General features: G+C 42.4%; 1 protein-coding gene across 2 annotated transcripts in view; it reads right to left on the reverse strand.

The window, feature by feature from the left end:
• LARP4B (La ribonucleoprotein 4B) overlaps positions 1 to 17,139 on the reverse strand; it is a 109,592-nt gene that overhangs the window by 61,108 nt on the left and 31,345 nt on the right. For both annotated transcript variants that reach the window (XM_005308083.5, XM_065582829.1), the window contains exon 2: positions 10,635 to 10,769. In XM_005308083.5, the coding sequence (XP_005308140.2) occupies positions 10,635 to 10,715 (81 nt within the window). In that variant the 5' untranslated portion in view covers positions 10,716 to 10,769. The remainder of the gene's footprint in view (positions 1 to 10,634; positions 10,770 to 17,139) is intronic.

The following is a 17,139-nucleotide window of genomic DNA, read 5'->3' on the forward strand; positions in this document are numbered from 1 at the left end:
TTGAAAGAAACCAGGGCAGTTCATGGAGCACTGCTAATGTGCTCACACTGCCCCAACCCCATTAATTAGGTTGGATATCATTCACCATCAGGTGAGGCTTCTGAGTGGTCTTCAAAAGGTAGACCCAAGAACAGTGTACCACTCAAGTCCAACCTGAAGATGAGCAAGGCATGAATGACTGGAAAGGTCCACACTGAGGAAATGCAACCTCAGTCAAGCTCAAGTGTAAATGAAAAGGCAGTACAGCCACCACTGCATCGCAGGAGCACATGGGAGGGTCTGGAAGTAGACCCTGAATCTTCAGTAAGGGATGAACCTGCTGCACCAATAGATGCAACAGTTGCAATCCCAGTCTATTCCTCAAGTTGCCTTCACTTGGTAACAAGGACCTCTATTCATCTCAAGTTAAGCTTCCATCAGCATGTTCTAAAACTGGTCCTTGTCTCAGCCAGCTGCTATGAAAGCAAGTTCTTTGCAATTTTCAACTGCTTGTTTGTCAGATTCTTTGACAGTCCACGTATGAACCAGGTACACCCACTTAACTCTGGCGGACAGGGACGCATTATCTGAGCAGTAGATGAACCAGACAAACTGTGCCCAAGTTAAGGATCTTCTCGACAGTGAGCAACAGAATAATCAAATTAGGAATGGCAAAATGTATTGTCATAGGGCTGCTATTAGAACACCTGAAAAAAAAACAACAACAAAAAACACACACCCCACTATCGAAAGCAGCCTCTTTTGTGGTTGAAGAATGAAATGACTTAGGAGATGAAAATTCAATTCACAGTTGTCTAAGCTTGTGAGATCTTGGGCAAGTCACTTTCTCTTACTGTGCTTCAGTTCCTCATCTGTAAAATGGGGATATGGCCCAAGTACGATGACAGACAGAAACAATACAAAACCAAAACAGTGACATCAAGAACTGGTAGTAATTTAGTACTAGAGGAACAAAGAAAACTTTGGGACTGGACAATAAGGATCCCAGAAGATAAGAATCACTTGACTCCACCACTGCAATTTTATTACTTTTTAAATGAGGGTATATTGAGGCTTTAAAAACAAATTATTTTAGATATGGGAGTTTCTCAAAGCTGCTGACATTAAAGATGGCAAATGTTCAGTCTAGTTCAGTTTTCTGCCAAAGTAGGATTGTTTCTTACAGCCAATTTGCATGTGCTTTGTCTAGTTTTAATAGTATCCAACAATGGGGTTTCCAAGCTATTTCAGAGAGCCTAACACAGTAAGTAGTTTGATTGGTCATTAAATGTTGTATCGTGTCCATTCACTGAGGTTTCCTAGATACAAGATTGAAGAAATCCCTCTGCCTCACTTAGAGCTTGTCTACATGGGAGTTTTAAAGTGGATCAAACCAAGTTAATCCTGTTTGAAAATGGATGTATACATGATTCATTCCATTGCTGCACACAAACTCCTCACTTGCCATAAACTCTGGAATCCTCTTGCCAAGTGGACTAGGAATCCTGCAAAATTAAATTAGTGCAGTCTATTGTTCACGTGCATGCATCTGCCTCCATGCTTCCAAAGGCTATCCCACAGTGCTCTGCAGGTTGCCCATTACTGACTTGTCTGTTCACATGTGCGTCATCCTCCTGCTATGGTGTCAAGTTCCCAGGATAATCCCTTCTCCCTTTAAAGCTGGAGCAGAGACAAAATATTCTCATTTGCTCCTGAATCCCACAGTATCATTATTCTTGGAGCCATACTGAGACCCTGGATCTCCATCACCATCTGGAGAAAAGTACTGGCACAGGACGCTCTTGTGGCTGTCCACTAGAATAAAGACCTTTTGGACCCAAGACTGGGACAAGGAGAAATGCAGGAAAAAGAGCAAGCATTTTAAGAGGACGTACACTGAAATGAGGGACAATGATAATCTGGCAGAGGACATGTGATCTGCCCATTTTATGATGAACTGGACAGGATCCTACACAATTATTGCACAACTCATCCAAGACACCATGTGGAACCTGCTCTCCCCACCACCACAGATGATCAGCAAGACTCACTGGAGGATGACTGGGAGGATGCTGGAAAAAAGCTGATTCCTGAGAGAGTCAAGATCTTTTTGGGACCCCAAACCCTAATGCTATCCAGCTGGAAAGCCAGCAGCAGTCTCAGAGGCTCAGTCCCTGCTGGAAAGCCATGCTGCAACCGAAGAGTCAAATTCCCTGAAGGGAATTTCAGCATGTAAGTACCTATCTTTACAATTTATGATTGTTGTGCTATATAATAGAATGCCTTCTGTCTTCTGGGTAGGTGAGATTCTGTGGCCGGTGTTATGCAGGAGGTCAGACTAGATGATCATAATGGTCCCTTATGACAGTAAAGTCTATGATTTTATTCTGGGTGCCCCACAGCCATTTTAGACAGATGTGAGCCAGAAGCTAGCCCCTGCCTCCCTCTGTCCATCAGTCCATGCTGACCTGTTGGCCTCCCCATATGCGTTTCCAAAATGGCAGCTGCTCCGCCCAGGTGACTATCCTCTATTTCTTGCAAGCCACAGCTATCAACAACCTTTAGGATTGTGGCACAGAGGCCATTTGTCCATCTTCATTTCTCCTTCCCTCATCTGTCCTATCTAGAAAATGCCACCCATTCACCAGCCCAAAATGTCATCTGGCTGCATGGTGCAGCCACAGTCTCTACCCCACCCCAGAGCACATTTGATCAATGAAAACAATTATTGCACAATGCAACTATTTTTTGAGACCGTGGTTACAGGAAAATAAATTTGGTTATTGATCAGAGTTTACATAAGGAATAAATGGACATTTCATGCCCAGAAAAAGGTACAAACAGTACTGTTCCCTAATGAGGTTTCAATGTCCTGTAACATACAGGGTCCACTGACAATCACAGCAGGACCCCATCTGCACCCTCTCCATGTTCGCAAGGGAGATAACAGAATTTAAGACTGTGGAATTATTCGATTTTAGTTTCCACACTGTAGGGAATAGCTGCATGCCCATCTGTCCCCAGTATAGCAAACCCATTCTCCCCTCCGCTGCCCTCCCAGTATAGCGTTCAAGCCCTTTCCTCTCCTGCAGTACTTCTGAAGTGGCCCACTCTGGTGAATAACTTCACAGAATCTCCCGCTGGTTTGGCCTTTCCTTTAAGTAATACTCTTCTCTGCTTCCTAGTCACCTGCCTCAGTGCATCATCACTGAGAGGGAGGACAGCCTAATGGGGATCCACAGGGGATTACTCTCTGTTCGGCCTCTAATGCATCCCCAATCCCTCCAACACCAGAGGGCCTAAAACAAAACTGCAAAACCAAAATGGGAACAGAATTCCAACTCAACCCAACCCACCCCACCAACCTACTAAAGCACAGCAGCAAACATAGCATACAGAAATCCTAGTGCACGCAGCACCACCTCACATGCAGGCCACTTACCATCTCTGAGGTTCCCCAAGACAGCAAGTATCTTAAGGAGGTAAAGTCACATACGCATAATAAATGAAAATGCTACCATGGCCAGTCTGAAATATTAACAGTGACTCAATGTCCCCTCCCCACTTCCAATACTCCAACAACCACAGCACCTGCAACAGCCAGACCATCAAGAACAGGGCCTCTAGCTACGGTTGAGGGGCTGGCCAACCAGAAGGAGCAAAAAAGGAAGATTCGGGACAAAAATGTTTGGCGAACTCATGGCAGAGTCCCAAATGAAGACCACACTGGCTGATAGGTGGAGGCTGTACATGAGGACTCCGAGGAAGAAAGAAATCCAACTCTCCCAGGAGACTGTGGCAATGATCAAGGAAAGCATCACAGTGGCTAAGGAGAGCACTGAAAAAAACAGAAATACAGAGAGGTAATGCACGAACACAATCCTGAGACAGAATGCTCTCCTACAAAACATGCTCCTGCTAGGCCACAATACTGGCTACTGGCACCAGCAGCAATTCCTCCATGCCATATCTGTGTAGTACTTGGAGAGGCCACTCCTCTCTCAGGTCCAACATCTGCCCACCAGGAACACCGACTCCAGAAGTCCAGAACTTTGGAGCCCGGGCACCAGAACAACTGAGTACAAGAGGCAAGACCTATGCACACTAACTTTAAGCTCCTTCCCCCTGCAAATTTGTTATATTTGCTCTGTTTACACTGTTGCACTTTTAGTTTGGTTCACATTGACCAACAAAAAGCAAAACTGTAAATAAAACAATGTTTTGGAAAATGTATTTTCAAATAAAAAAGGTATTTATTATTTATGTATTTATTATTATTTAAAGTTTTTGGCTTTGTTACGGTTTCATAATAAAAATTGTTTAAGATCCATTTTGGTCCATTCTCAATCATCACTAATGTAACACAAAATTCTTTAAGTAAAGCTAAAATAATTCAAAGTTTTACAGAAGTATATAGGCAATATCCCACCTCCACCAGCCTTAAACTGCACTGCTCAAACCTATCCCAGTTTGCCCCCCATGGATTAGCAGCGGGATACACAGACACACATTCAACCAGGAGATTCAAAATATGAGCAACAGGCATCCCTAAAAGTATTCTCCTTTGTGTTAATATTCTCTACAGGATGCCTTGCTGGCTGCTCGAACTGCTAAGCAAGTCTCTGCAGCTCGGTTCCACCCATTGATAAGGCTTACCCCCCTGAGTCTCTCAAATATCGTGCAGAACACAACTATAATAACTGACTCTGCTGCATCCAAATGATTCCATAAGCAGCACGATCTGCGTTTCAAAACAGGCAAATGCACTCAATCACCTTCCTGCAACTACTCAGTTAACATGTTCCTTCCTTCTGCTTGGTGGTAAGGTGGGTGAAGTCCAAAGCTGAATGTGTGGCTCTGTGCACTGTAATATAGCCCAGTCAGCCTCTGCATACTCTCACTTGCCACCACAGCAGCATAGTGTATTTCTGGGTCTATTCTGGCAGAAAGCAAAATGGCAAAAATGCTCATCCAAAAAGGAAGCATGACATGAAACACCAAGAATATGGGGTTTTAAAAATCTGAATCCTCCTAACTTCCACTTCGCATCCCACAATTCACAGTGAAAACTATCCCATAATATACATTGCTCAGCCACACAGCAAAGGACCACGGGATATTCCACATCCTTTTGAGAATGATACTCCATCAGTTTGCAGCAAACTACCAATGTTTTCACACCATGTTGAAATTGAAAACAGAACAAGCATATTGGGTGCATATTATTGGTGGCACTTGCATACTGTGAGTTACCAAATGTGCAGCTAAAAAGCTGCATTAAACCCTTCATGTAGCCATTGTCTACACAGCCAGATTTCTAGGTAGGGACAAAGGGGTCCTAACAAAAAAAGTCTTAATTTGCTTACTACTAGGCTGACCACTAGCTGCTCAAACTATGGAATGGCTAAATGTGTGTTGTAAGTTTTGATCTTACTATGTTCGCAGAGGAAGACTGACACTACATTTTATTGAGAAAAAGATTAATCCTTTACAAAAATTTAAAAAACAAAAGACACCCTCTCCCCAAACCCCACCCCCTCCAAAATCCACACACTTCTGTGGGTTCATTGGTTCATTCAAGGCTCCAGACTAATACCCAAGGAGTTACATTTGCCAAGGTCTATATCTATTCCAGAAGCCTCCCAACAGACATTCTGTGAAGGGGTGACTGAACTGGCAGAAAGCAGACAGCCTAACCTTCATTTGAGGTGCACTGCCAGGATGGCTAGGGAATACGATTCAACGCATTTGAATAAGCTCCTGGCAGAAGGGCTCTTGTGCTCTCAGGGTTTCTGGTAGGGCCTCCACAAACAGTAACACGTTTTGCTGAATACCCCCAGTGCACAGAGGTCCAGAGAAGTAATCTGCACATTTCCGCACCAGTTTACAGAAATATAGCCTTATAACCTTTAAAAAGTAATTCAAATAAACTGGGGAAAACAGTGCTTTCTTGTTAATCATGTTTTAAGCCAGGACCTCAGCTGGAATTAGATTAAAAATTAGATGACCTACTTATTTGTATATTTCTTGAATTCTACTGAAGAGACAAGTTTTGCTCATGAATCTACAGCCACATTGCCAGATTTTGTACAGGAGCATCAAATAATTACTAATAAAATATTCAGCCATTTTGTATGAGAGGGAACATATGGCTTTTAAAGAAACCCCTTTAGAAGCATAGGTCAATATACTAAGTCACTGACAGGTGCTCTATACGAGCAATATCCTAAGAACCACGATACTGGTATAGTTCATGAAAAGTTTGAAAAATAATGACACTTTATAGGGAGAAAAGCTGAAAACTAGAGACCATGCTTATCCTTCAGGTCTAATGCTATGGATAACATTTCAAGTCTTCCAAACTCATGTTAACTGTCTGCCTTCAGTGGCTCCTTTACCAGAGTTTAGACATTACATGAAATCTGTTTTCTCTAAAGTTACCGAAGACGGTTAATCCCATTATTAAAACAGATATGTAAGACCAGACATTTGAGATTTGGCTCTAAATTTCCATCTAGCATTACGCGTTTTAATTAAGGACATTTTACTTAATTTTCGAAGAACTAGCATTAGACAAAAAGCATAGTGAGTGGCTTCTCTGTGAGAGTGGGAAACTAATGCAAATAAGCTGGCACCCTTTTCTTTAGGGCAACTGATATACCTATTAGGTCCAGATGTAGCACTGAAAATTACTGGTATTTTGACTGTTCCCTAGAGTCAGATATTCTGAAGAGAGGCAACTTTAGCATGGAACAAAAACTCTGCACATCTGAAATAATGCCACTCTGAATTTGGCTCAACATATTCCTGTCTGATTTTAAAGAGAAGAGCAACATCCACATTTGAGTTTGAAGCAGAACCGAATTGAGGCAGGGAAGTCACTCAACTAAAAAAAAAAAGGTCCCCAACCTCCACAGATACCCATGTTTTAGGACAACCTGGAGAATACACGTGTTTAATTCATAGAATCATAGATTATAGGACTGGAAGGGACCTCGAGAGGTCATCGAGTCCAGTCCCCTGCCCGCATGGCAGGACCAAATACTGTCTAGACCATCCCTGATAGACATTTATCTAACCTACTCTTAAATATCTCCAGAGACGGAGATTCCACAACCTCCCTAGGCAATTTGTTCCAGTGTTTAACCACCCTGACAGTTAGGAACTTTTTCCTAATGTCCAACCTAGACCTCCCTTGCTGCAGTTTAAACCCATTGTTTCTGGTTCTATCCTTAGAGGCTAAGGTGAACAAGTTCTCTCCCTCCTCCTCATGACACCCTTTTAGATACCTGAAAACTGCTATCATGTCCCCTCTCAGTCTTCTCTTCTCCAAACTAAACAAACCCAGTTCTTTCAGCCTTCCTTCATAGGTCATGTTCTCAAGACCTTTAATCATTCTTGTTGCTCTTCTTTGGACCCTTTCCAATTTCTCCACATCTTTTTTAAAATGCGGCGCCCAGAACTGGACACAATACTCCAGCTGAGGCCTAACCAGAGCAGAGTAGAGCGGAAGAATGACTTCTCGTGTCTTGCTCACAACACACCTGCTAATGCATCCCAGAATCATGTTTGCTTTTTTTGCAACAGCATCACACTGTTGACTCATATTTAGCTTGTGGTCCACTATAACCCCTAGATCCCTTTCTGCCGTACTCCTTCCTAGACAGTCTTTTCCCATTCTGTATGTGTGAAATTGATTTTTCCTTCCTAAGTGGAGCACTTTGCATTTGTCTTTGTTAAACTTCATCCTGTTTAACTCAGACCATTTCTCCAATTTGTCCAGATCATTTTGAATTATGACCCTGTCCTCCAAAGTAGTTGCAATCCCTCCCAGTTTGGTATCATCCGCAAACTTAATAAGCGTACTTTCTATGCCAATATCTAAGTCGTTGATGAAGATATTGAACAGAGCCGGTCCCAAAACAGACCCCTGCGGAACCCCACTCGTTACGCCTTTCCAGCAGGATTGGGAACCATTAATAACAACTCTCTGAGTACGGTTATCCAGCCAGTTATGCACCCACCTTATAGTAGCCCCATCTAATTTGTATTTGCCTAGTTTATCGATAAGAATATCATGCGAGACCATATCAAATGCCTTACTAAAGTCTAGGTATACCACATCCACCGCTTCACCCTTATCCACAAGGCTCGTTATTCTATCAAAGAAAGCTATCAGATTGGTTTGACACGATTTGTTCTTCACAAATCCATGCTGGCTGTTCCCTATCACCTTACTACCTTCCATGTGTTTGCAGATGATTTCCTTAATTACTTGCTCCATTATCTTCCCTGGCACAGAAGTTAAACTAACTGGTCTGTAGTTACCTGGGTTGTTTTTATTTCCCTTTTTATAGATGGGCACTATATTTGCCCTTTTCCAGTCTTCTGGAATCTCTCCCGTCTCCCATGACTTTCCAAAGATAATAGCAGATACCTCCTCTATTAGCTCCTTGAGTATTCTAGGATGCATTTCATCAGGCCCTGGTGACTTGCAGGCATCTAACTTTTCTAAGTGATTTTTAACTTGTTCTTTTTTTATTTTATCCGCTAAACCTACCCCCTTCCCATTAGCATTCACTATGTTAGGCATTGCTTCAGACTTCTCGGTGAAGACCGAAACAAAGAAGTCATTAAGCATCTCTGCCATTTCCAAGTTTCCTGTTACTGTTTCTCCCTCTTCACTAAGCAGTGGGCCTACCCTGTCTTTGGTCTTCCTCTTGCTTCTAATGTATTGATAAAAAGTCTTCTTGTTTCCTTTTATTCCCATAGCTAGTTTGAGCTCATTTTGTGCCTTTGCCTTTCTAATCTTGCCCCTGCATTCCTGTGTTGTTTGCCTATATTCATCCTTTGTAATCTGTCCTAGTTTCCATTTTTTATATGACTCCTTTTTATTTTTTAGATCGTGCAAGATCTCGTGGTTAAGCCAAGGTGGTCTTTTGCCACATTTTCTATCTTTCCTAACCAGCGGAATAGCTTGCTTTTGGGCCCTTAATAGTGTCCCTTTGAAAAACTGCCAACTCTCCTCAGTTGTTTTTCCCCTCAGTCTTGATTCCCATGGGACCTTACCTATCAGCTCTCTGAGCTTCCCAAAATCTGCCTTCCTGAAATCCATTGTCTCTATTTTGCTGTTCTCCCTTCTACCCTTCGTTAGAATTGCAAACTCTATGATTTCATGATCACTTTCACCCAGGCTGCCTTCTACTTTCACATTCTCAATGAGTTCCTCCCTATTTGTTAATATCAAGTCTAGAACAGCTTCCCCCCAGTAGCTTTTTCAACCTTCTGAAATAAAAAGTTGTCTCCAATGCAGTCCAAGAATTTGTTGGATAGTCTGTGCCCCGCTGTGTTATTTTCCCAACATATATCCGGATAGTTGAAGTCCCCCATCACCACCAAATCTTGGGCTTTGGATGATTTTGTTAGTTGCTTGAAAAAAGCCTCATCCACCTCTTCCACCTGGTTAGGTGGCCTGTAGTAGACTCCCAGCATGACATCTCCCTTGTTTTTTGCCCCTTTAAGCCTAACCCAGAGACTCTCAACACTTCCGTCTCCTATGTCCATCTCTACCTCCGTCCAAGTGTGTACATTTTTAATATATAAGGCAACACCTCCTCCCTTTTTCCCCTGTCTATCCTTCCTAATTTGCTACTATTAGTGGAAGTGAGAAAAGCAGAGTACACTAGTTTAAAGTGGCCTAGTGAACTGTTTGTTATACAGAAGGGGAGGGGGAAGAGCAGCTGCTGCTGGAGCCTGGAGGAGCACTCTGGGACAGCTCAGTTGAGAGAGGTATTGATGGCTCCCTGCTCCTGCCCCAAGTGCAGCTCCCCCTCCCCCATCCTACCCCACTCACCCCCCACCCAGTCCCAAAGGCAATATTTTCCTTAAAGCATTATTTCATTTTAGTCTCAAATCATTTAAGTACCGTTTATGCAAGAAGTTAAATTTTCCATTAGTTAAAAAAAATTCAAACCCAAATGTCTAAATTATTTGGAACATTTGCTACTATCACTAAATCTGTACAAGTTGCATTTACCATGCATTTTGCCAAAAGCCACAAGAACCCCATAATGCAATTTATTAGACCCTGCACAGCAACATGTATTTTGTGCCGTCTGCCAGAGTATTTTGACTATGCAAAATTCATTACATGGGATGCAAATTCCCATTTTACACAAGTTATCAACACTTTTAATCTAAAGCTATCCATGCCAAGATTTATTCCCGCAAAATCTCTACTCATGTGTAGGTTCTAGCACTCTCTATTGACTAACTTGAGGGTTAGTAGCTTTTTTTTTTTTAAATATAAATAAAATTAAAACACATCTCCAATTGGCTTTAGCATACTAGTAAGTGCATAACATGTTAACTAAAGGCGCATACTACTTCAAGACAGAGAAATAACTTTGTACTATGAAGGTGAATTTCCAGGAGTTGTGGAAATGCAGCCACCTAGACAGCTATTTCTCAGGAGTTTTGGTGGTGGTGCCATGTACTGCCTGTATCCCGTATTAGAGTGTTCTGGGATACAATTTGTATTAAAGACTACCAAACAAAAGTGCGTATTTGTTTAATATACAAAACGAAGACTACATTAGATAGTTTGAGGTAACTAAGTGAAATGTTTGGGGTTATTTTTTTACTATAATACTTACTAGATGAGAACTGTCTTTAACTTCTTGTACTTGCTGCACCTGCGGTTCAGCCACAACTTTAGTGTCCTGATCAGAAGTCATGAGCTGTCTGCTTTTTGGCTCCTCAGAGAGAACTTTACTGGCCACCTTGGTAAGCTGCAAACAAAAAGATACAGGTGTTATAAAAGTGACTTAAAATAGTTCAAGAATTCATAAGCAATTTTGTTTTGTAGAACAATGGCAAAAGGAACAGCTACAACTGTTTCTACTGTAGGTTTTCCAGTGGAAAACACATATAAGCACAATTTACATTGATCCACCTTGAGACGCGTTCAGGTTGGTTTCCAACAATGCAGCACCTCTTTTTGCCACCACTGCAGCTAATTATTCCCCCATTTGATTAAAAAGATTCCAAGTTTCAGTACAAATGGATTTTCAAGCTCCCAAGTGTTCTAACATTTCATCTTAACCATTTTTAAAAGATGTCACATCACAATTGCTTTTCTACGTTAGCAGGGCTTAGTAAGTCATTGTATTTGGTCATGCTTGAAGGTTACTTTATCCAACCAGATGGGCAGAAAGCAGATGGGGGGGTGAAAATCTGCAGGACATGGATGGCTTCAAATTTTACAGCTATTAAACTACCTCTATCTTAGTAAACAGTTGGTGTTTCATAAAAAAGACAGTCATTGTATACATCACATTTTTTAAAAAAAGGACTGGAATGTAAATGAGAATTTTTTGGGTGGAGGGGCAGAACATCATCTGGAATACTGTGGACAATTCTGGTCTCCCATGTGTAAGAAAGATGAATTCAAACTGGAACAAGTGCAGAGAAGGGCTACCTAGATCAGAAAACCTACCTCCTGGAGAGGAGGCTCAAAGACCTTGGCTAGTTTAGCCTAACCAAGAAGGCTGAGGGGAGATACGATTGCTCTCTATAAATACACCGAAGAGATAAATACCAGGGAGGGAGAGGAGTTATTTAAGTGAAGCACCAATGTTGGCACAAGAACAAATGGACATAAAATGGCCATCAACATGCACCACTGAACTAGGGCTTGGCAAGGGGGTCCAATGAGGCACCCTTACTGCCATTACCTCAATACCTGCTGTAGGGAAGTTTTTCCCCCAGGTGGGACTGGGGTTTTTAGGACACATTTATGACACTTTAGCCCTTTTACTCAGCATAGGGGGACCACACAAGTATTCAAGAACTCAATCAAGAGGTTTTGCCAGTAGCTAGAGAAACTACAGTTAGAACTGAAAGTGAAACTTTAAAATATTACTAGAGTAATGTATTGCAAATACAGAAAGTAAATTTTGGAGCCCACAATGGGAGGTGTTCTACATGTGAAATATCCCAGATATTCGTATATAGCTACGGCAGATCCAAGTAAATAGGCTAGGGAGAATAATTTTTAAAAAATAATTTCAATAAATATCAATGTTTATTTTTAAAGCTTTTCTCTAATTTATCATCTATTTACATTCACAATTTTGCAAATTTATGGGGTTCAGACAATGATAAACATTGAGATTCATAAAATTAAAGCATTGTCCCACGAAAGCTTATGCTCCAATACATCTGTTAGTCTTAAAGGTGTCACAGGACTCTGTTGCTCATTAAAACACAAGTTGTCAACATCACATGTCAAAATATACAAAGTAAATATCCTTACATTCTCTAAGTTCTCAAGCAGCATTTTTCTTACTTTACCTACATGTACATTTTTATCAATGGAAATTTTTCTTCATCAGTTTGTGTACATATGGTGAAATTGATGTTTACCAACAAAAAAGACTAAATCCTTTCAAATCTACAAGTAACCAAAGAACTCAAAATTACAAGATCTAGGTTCAATTATCTGACTCATTAGCTCATTCAACAGATCTGTCATTTTACTGGCATTGTTCAAGGAACCAAAATTTAAGTCCCCATCAAGACTAAGCATTTAGTTTAAAAGAACCCTGGTTTATTTTATGATACTAAGTATGCAAAAGTGGTGGTTTGACCAGACAGCATGAAAAATATTTTGGGCACATTCTTTTGGAAAACCAGCGTACTGCTTCTACCCATGCAGTTCTTGACAAGTAGCGCCTTTAAAATACATACATACATACATACAGGAAGCAGAAGGATAGAGAAAATAAATTGTGGTGGTCAAGGACTTAGGAACCATAACAGCCAAATAAAGTGTTGGCACATGAGGTGTCAGAAAACATTGTTATTTGTATATTAAGATTTTATACAGTCTAAACAGTTTCACCACCAGTTACTTCAAAATGAAACTGTTTGAATACATTAGGTATTCCTAACTGCTCTCTCTCTACATTTCTCCCCCAGAATTCAAAGGTGGGAAGAATTTGTCGAAACACTAACAGAGTAAAGATATCTAGGTACCCGGGAAATATTCCTGAAAGTATTCTTTAAAAACACGCACCCACAGTAATTAACTGTGAAGATTTTTATAAAAAAAAAAAAAAAAAGGTAGCATGTAGGCTACTAAAGTACATTCAGATAATATATATTTTGATTTCTCACAGAACATGACAGGAAACTAACAATGAATGGTTACTTATGCTATAGTTAATGGGGTTCTTTGAGATGCTGTAGTTAGGGTAGATCTCACTAAATGTGCATATGCCTCAGACACAGTGCTTTTTGTTTGTTTGTTTTATTAGCAGAGTCCACTGGGGCCACACATGCATCTTGTGGTTCCTTGTAATCCTGTACAAGGGTAGTAAGGACTGGAAGGCCACAACTGTCCCTCACTTCTTTTGCAATTCAAAGCTCGGGTAGCTGAGGACTTTGAAAAGCGGGCATGGAGGGCAGGTCATGGGATCCACACTGGCTACATCATCTTGAGGACCCACAGTTAATGTAGATAAGTAACTCTTCTCTCCAATTCAGTGTGGATCCCACTCTAGGTGACTGCAAAGCAGAATCTGCCTTGGACTGTGGGCATGAGGAGTCTTGGCTATATCAACCAGGTTGGAGTACCATTCTTCTGAACTTGGCATCTGCCCAGGCATAGCCTTAATTATTCACTTGGTTATGTTTTAGTCAAAGGTATTTTTAGTAAAAGTCACAGACAGGTCACGGGAAGTAAACAAAAATGCATGGCCTGTAACCTGTCCATGACTTTTACTATATTCCCCTGACTAAATCTCATGGGGGGGTGGGAGAGAGAGAAGAGGGCACAGCCCAGGGGTGCTGCGGGTGCTCAAGGGAGAAGCAGCGGCACAGGCGTGGCCCAGAAGCCCTGCCGGTGTTTGGGATGAGCACCAGCAGCAGCGCGCAGCCTGAGCCCCCGTTGGTGCTGGGGTGAGGGGGTGGCAGGGCTGGCAAGTTGGGACTGTCTTTGGCGATGGCGCACCCTCCCAGCAGCAACAAGTTTAGGTGTAGGAGGGGGTTCAGGGCCGTGGGTTGGGGTGCTAGAGGGGGTGAGGGCTCTGGGTGGCGCTTACCTCGGTGGGCTGCCCGCAAGCAGCGACATCCCCAGCTCCTAGACAGATGCATGGCCAGGCAGTTCTGCACGCTGCCTCCGCCATGAGTGTGGCCAACGGGAGCTGAAGGGGTGGTGCCTGTAGGTGGAGGCAGTGCACAGAGCCCCCTGGCCATGCCCCCGCCTAGGAGCCAAGGGCTGTACGGGCAGCCCCCAGGCCAGATGCACCGGCCGTTGCAGAAGTCAGGGAGTGACTTCCGTGACAAACTTGCAGCCTTATGAATAATCCTTAACAAAAGGTCAGTGGGTTGCTCCCCATGACTGCCATACAGATCTCAGAGATCAGCACGTTTCTGAAGCAGGCCGAAGAGGTTGCCTCTGTCCCTTGACCTTTGAAGGTAGAAATATGCCAGCCAACTATTTCCAACAGTTATCACTCTGGGGCTTGCCCCATTCCTGTGCTCCAGCCAGGGAGCAGGGTCAGGGGCTGTTCCGCATGCTGCGGCTCCCAGAAGCAGCAGCATGACCCCCCTCCGGCTCCTATGTGGGGGCAGCTAGGGGGATCCATGTCTGCCCCAGCCCAAGCGCCGCCCCTGGAGCTCCCATTGGCCAGGAACTGTGGTCAATGGGAGCTTCAGGGCAGCACCTGTGGACAGGACAGTGCGCAGAGCCGCCTGGCCACACCTCCGCATAGGAGCTGGAGAGGGGATATGCTGCTGCTTCCAGGACTTCTTGTGGGCCAGGCGGATGGTGACATGGAAGTACTGTAGACACCATGCAAATTGAGAGCCATGAAGCAGTCATGAGCTTGAAGCAATGGAGGCAAGCATTGCCGTCCTAAAATAGACACCATATATGTGTTAAGTCTCCTGTGGTCTAGGATAGGACAAAGGGGTCTGGATCAGCAGCTTTCAATCTGACAAGCACTAGTACAGACTAAGGTGCCAAAATAAAAGTAACTTTGATCTGAAGATTCCGAGAAGAATTTGGAGAAGTTTAGCTTGAGGTAAAAATCTAGCGGGGTGGACCAGCTAGATTCCAGCTAGAAGGAACTTGGGGACAGTTGCAGATGCCCTACCCTTTAAGCACTCAAATGAGGGCACAAGGAGGCAGAGGGCACATGCTCCTTCACAACAGACAGCTAGTTTTTTAAAAAAAGTTATTGCACATGAGGTATGCAATACCTCACCCATTCTGCCTATGCATCTTCTTGTCTATTTTCCTTCCACCTTGGAGCTTTTTCACCCTTCCCTCTAATCTCTCTATTACCCCCCTTCGCCCACCTTGTTCTTTCTAGAACACGAAGGGTTAGCACTAGTACTTCATACATGTAAAGCCTGTGGAGGAAAAACAAGTAGGATGACACGATTTTAACAACCATGAGTAAAGCTCCACTGCACTGAGGTTCCCTTTTGGCACTTCCTACCAGTTATCAATCACACAGTAGTCAGCTAATTGATTATTCTAGGTTGACATTAGACAAGTTAGTAGTAAACTTCTTAGATGGCTAACAACGTCATGAACAATATAATGAAATGCAATGGCCATACAAGCAATTAAAAATAGCATAACTAATCAGTGTTCAACCTCCAATACTAAGGCCTGGTCTACATGTAGATGTTAGATCAACCTAGCTATGTCGTTCAGGGATGCGAAATACTTTGCGTGCTGAGAGCCGTAGTTAGCTGGACCTCACCCCTAGAGGAAACAACTAGGTTTCCAGAAAAATTCTTCTGTTGACCTAGCTACTGCCTCTCAAAAAGATGAATTAAATACACCAAAGGAAAAACCCCTTATCAATGCAGGAAGCATCTACACTATGATGCTACTGCAGCACAAATGTAGCACCACAGCTGTGCCACTGTAGTGGCTGTAGTTTAAATATGCCCTTAGTTGATGTGTCATGTTGGATCTCACGTAAAACTTTTGTCAAGAACTAACCTGTGACAATTTCATTTGGAATACAGACGCTCCCCCGGTTACACAAACCCGACTTACGGAAAAAGTTCCATAAGCTTTTTTTTGTATGCGTACTTGTCAGAGATACATTCCCGGCTTACGCAAAATTTGACTTACGCAAGACATTCTGCAACGGAACGCTTGCGTTAAGTCTGGGAGCTTCTGCAGGGTTTCAGAGGACAGGTAGGAAAGCTTCTGTACTCAGCCATATAAATATTCTTGCCATTTCCATTATTTGTCGCATCAATACATACTATGAGTTATTCATACTGGCCACTCATTTGGGTAAGAATTTTACAATTAAGAAAACCATATTCGCATGTGCTGAATGCCACAGCCACTTGACACGATTTAAAATTATGAGGTCATTTCATGTTTCCTGAGAGCTCTGCTGCAACATCCCAAATTGTGTTACGACATCACAGATACTACTGAACTTGACTACAGAGCTAAGATACAGGGTCAAGTGGCTTTATTATTATAAAGCACCGTTTTGGAAAGTTACTTACTTTATAATGAACTTTTCAAAACCACACCATTATAATAAAGTCACCACTTACCAGTACCTTGTAGTCCAACTCTGTATTCTGGTAGGGTTCCATATTAGCCATGTCACAGAATAATGCATTTGGATACACCTTAGTGGAACACAGGTACTTCAGGACAAGCTAAATGAAAATTATAAGTGAGTTAAGTGTCAAATGCCCCCTTAGTACTTTTGTGGAAGACTATAAAGTGAAATTTGCTACATTTGTAGATTTAAAGATTTCTTATTAATTATGCTATGTACTGGTATCAACAACCTTGCTAAGAATGACAATACTGTAGATAGACAAGGTGGGTGAGATATCTTTATTGGACCAACTTCTGTTGGTGATAGAGAAGGTTTCGACTTTATACAGAGCTCTTCAGGTTTGTATAAACTTCAAAGGTTGTCTGTCACCACAGAAGTTGTTCCAATAAAAGATATTACCTCACCCACTCTGACTCTCTAATAACCTGGGACCAACATAGTAGCAACCACACTGCATACAATACTCTAGATGACAATTTGACCACTCAATGTGACCTATTGGAAGTAAGTTATTCACCTTATAGCAGGGGTCGGCAACCTACGG

Source organism: Chrysemys picta, chromosome 2 (assembly GCF_011386835.1).
Source record: "Chrysemys picta bellii isolate R12L10 chromosome 2, ASM1138683v2, whole genome shotgun sequence".
NCBI lineage: Eukaryota > Metazoa > Chordata > Testudines > Emydidae > Chrysemys > Chrysemys picta.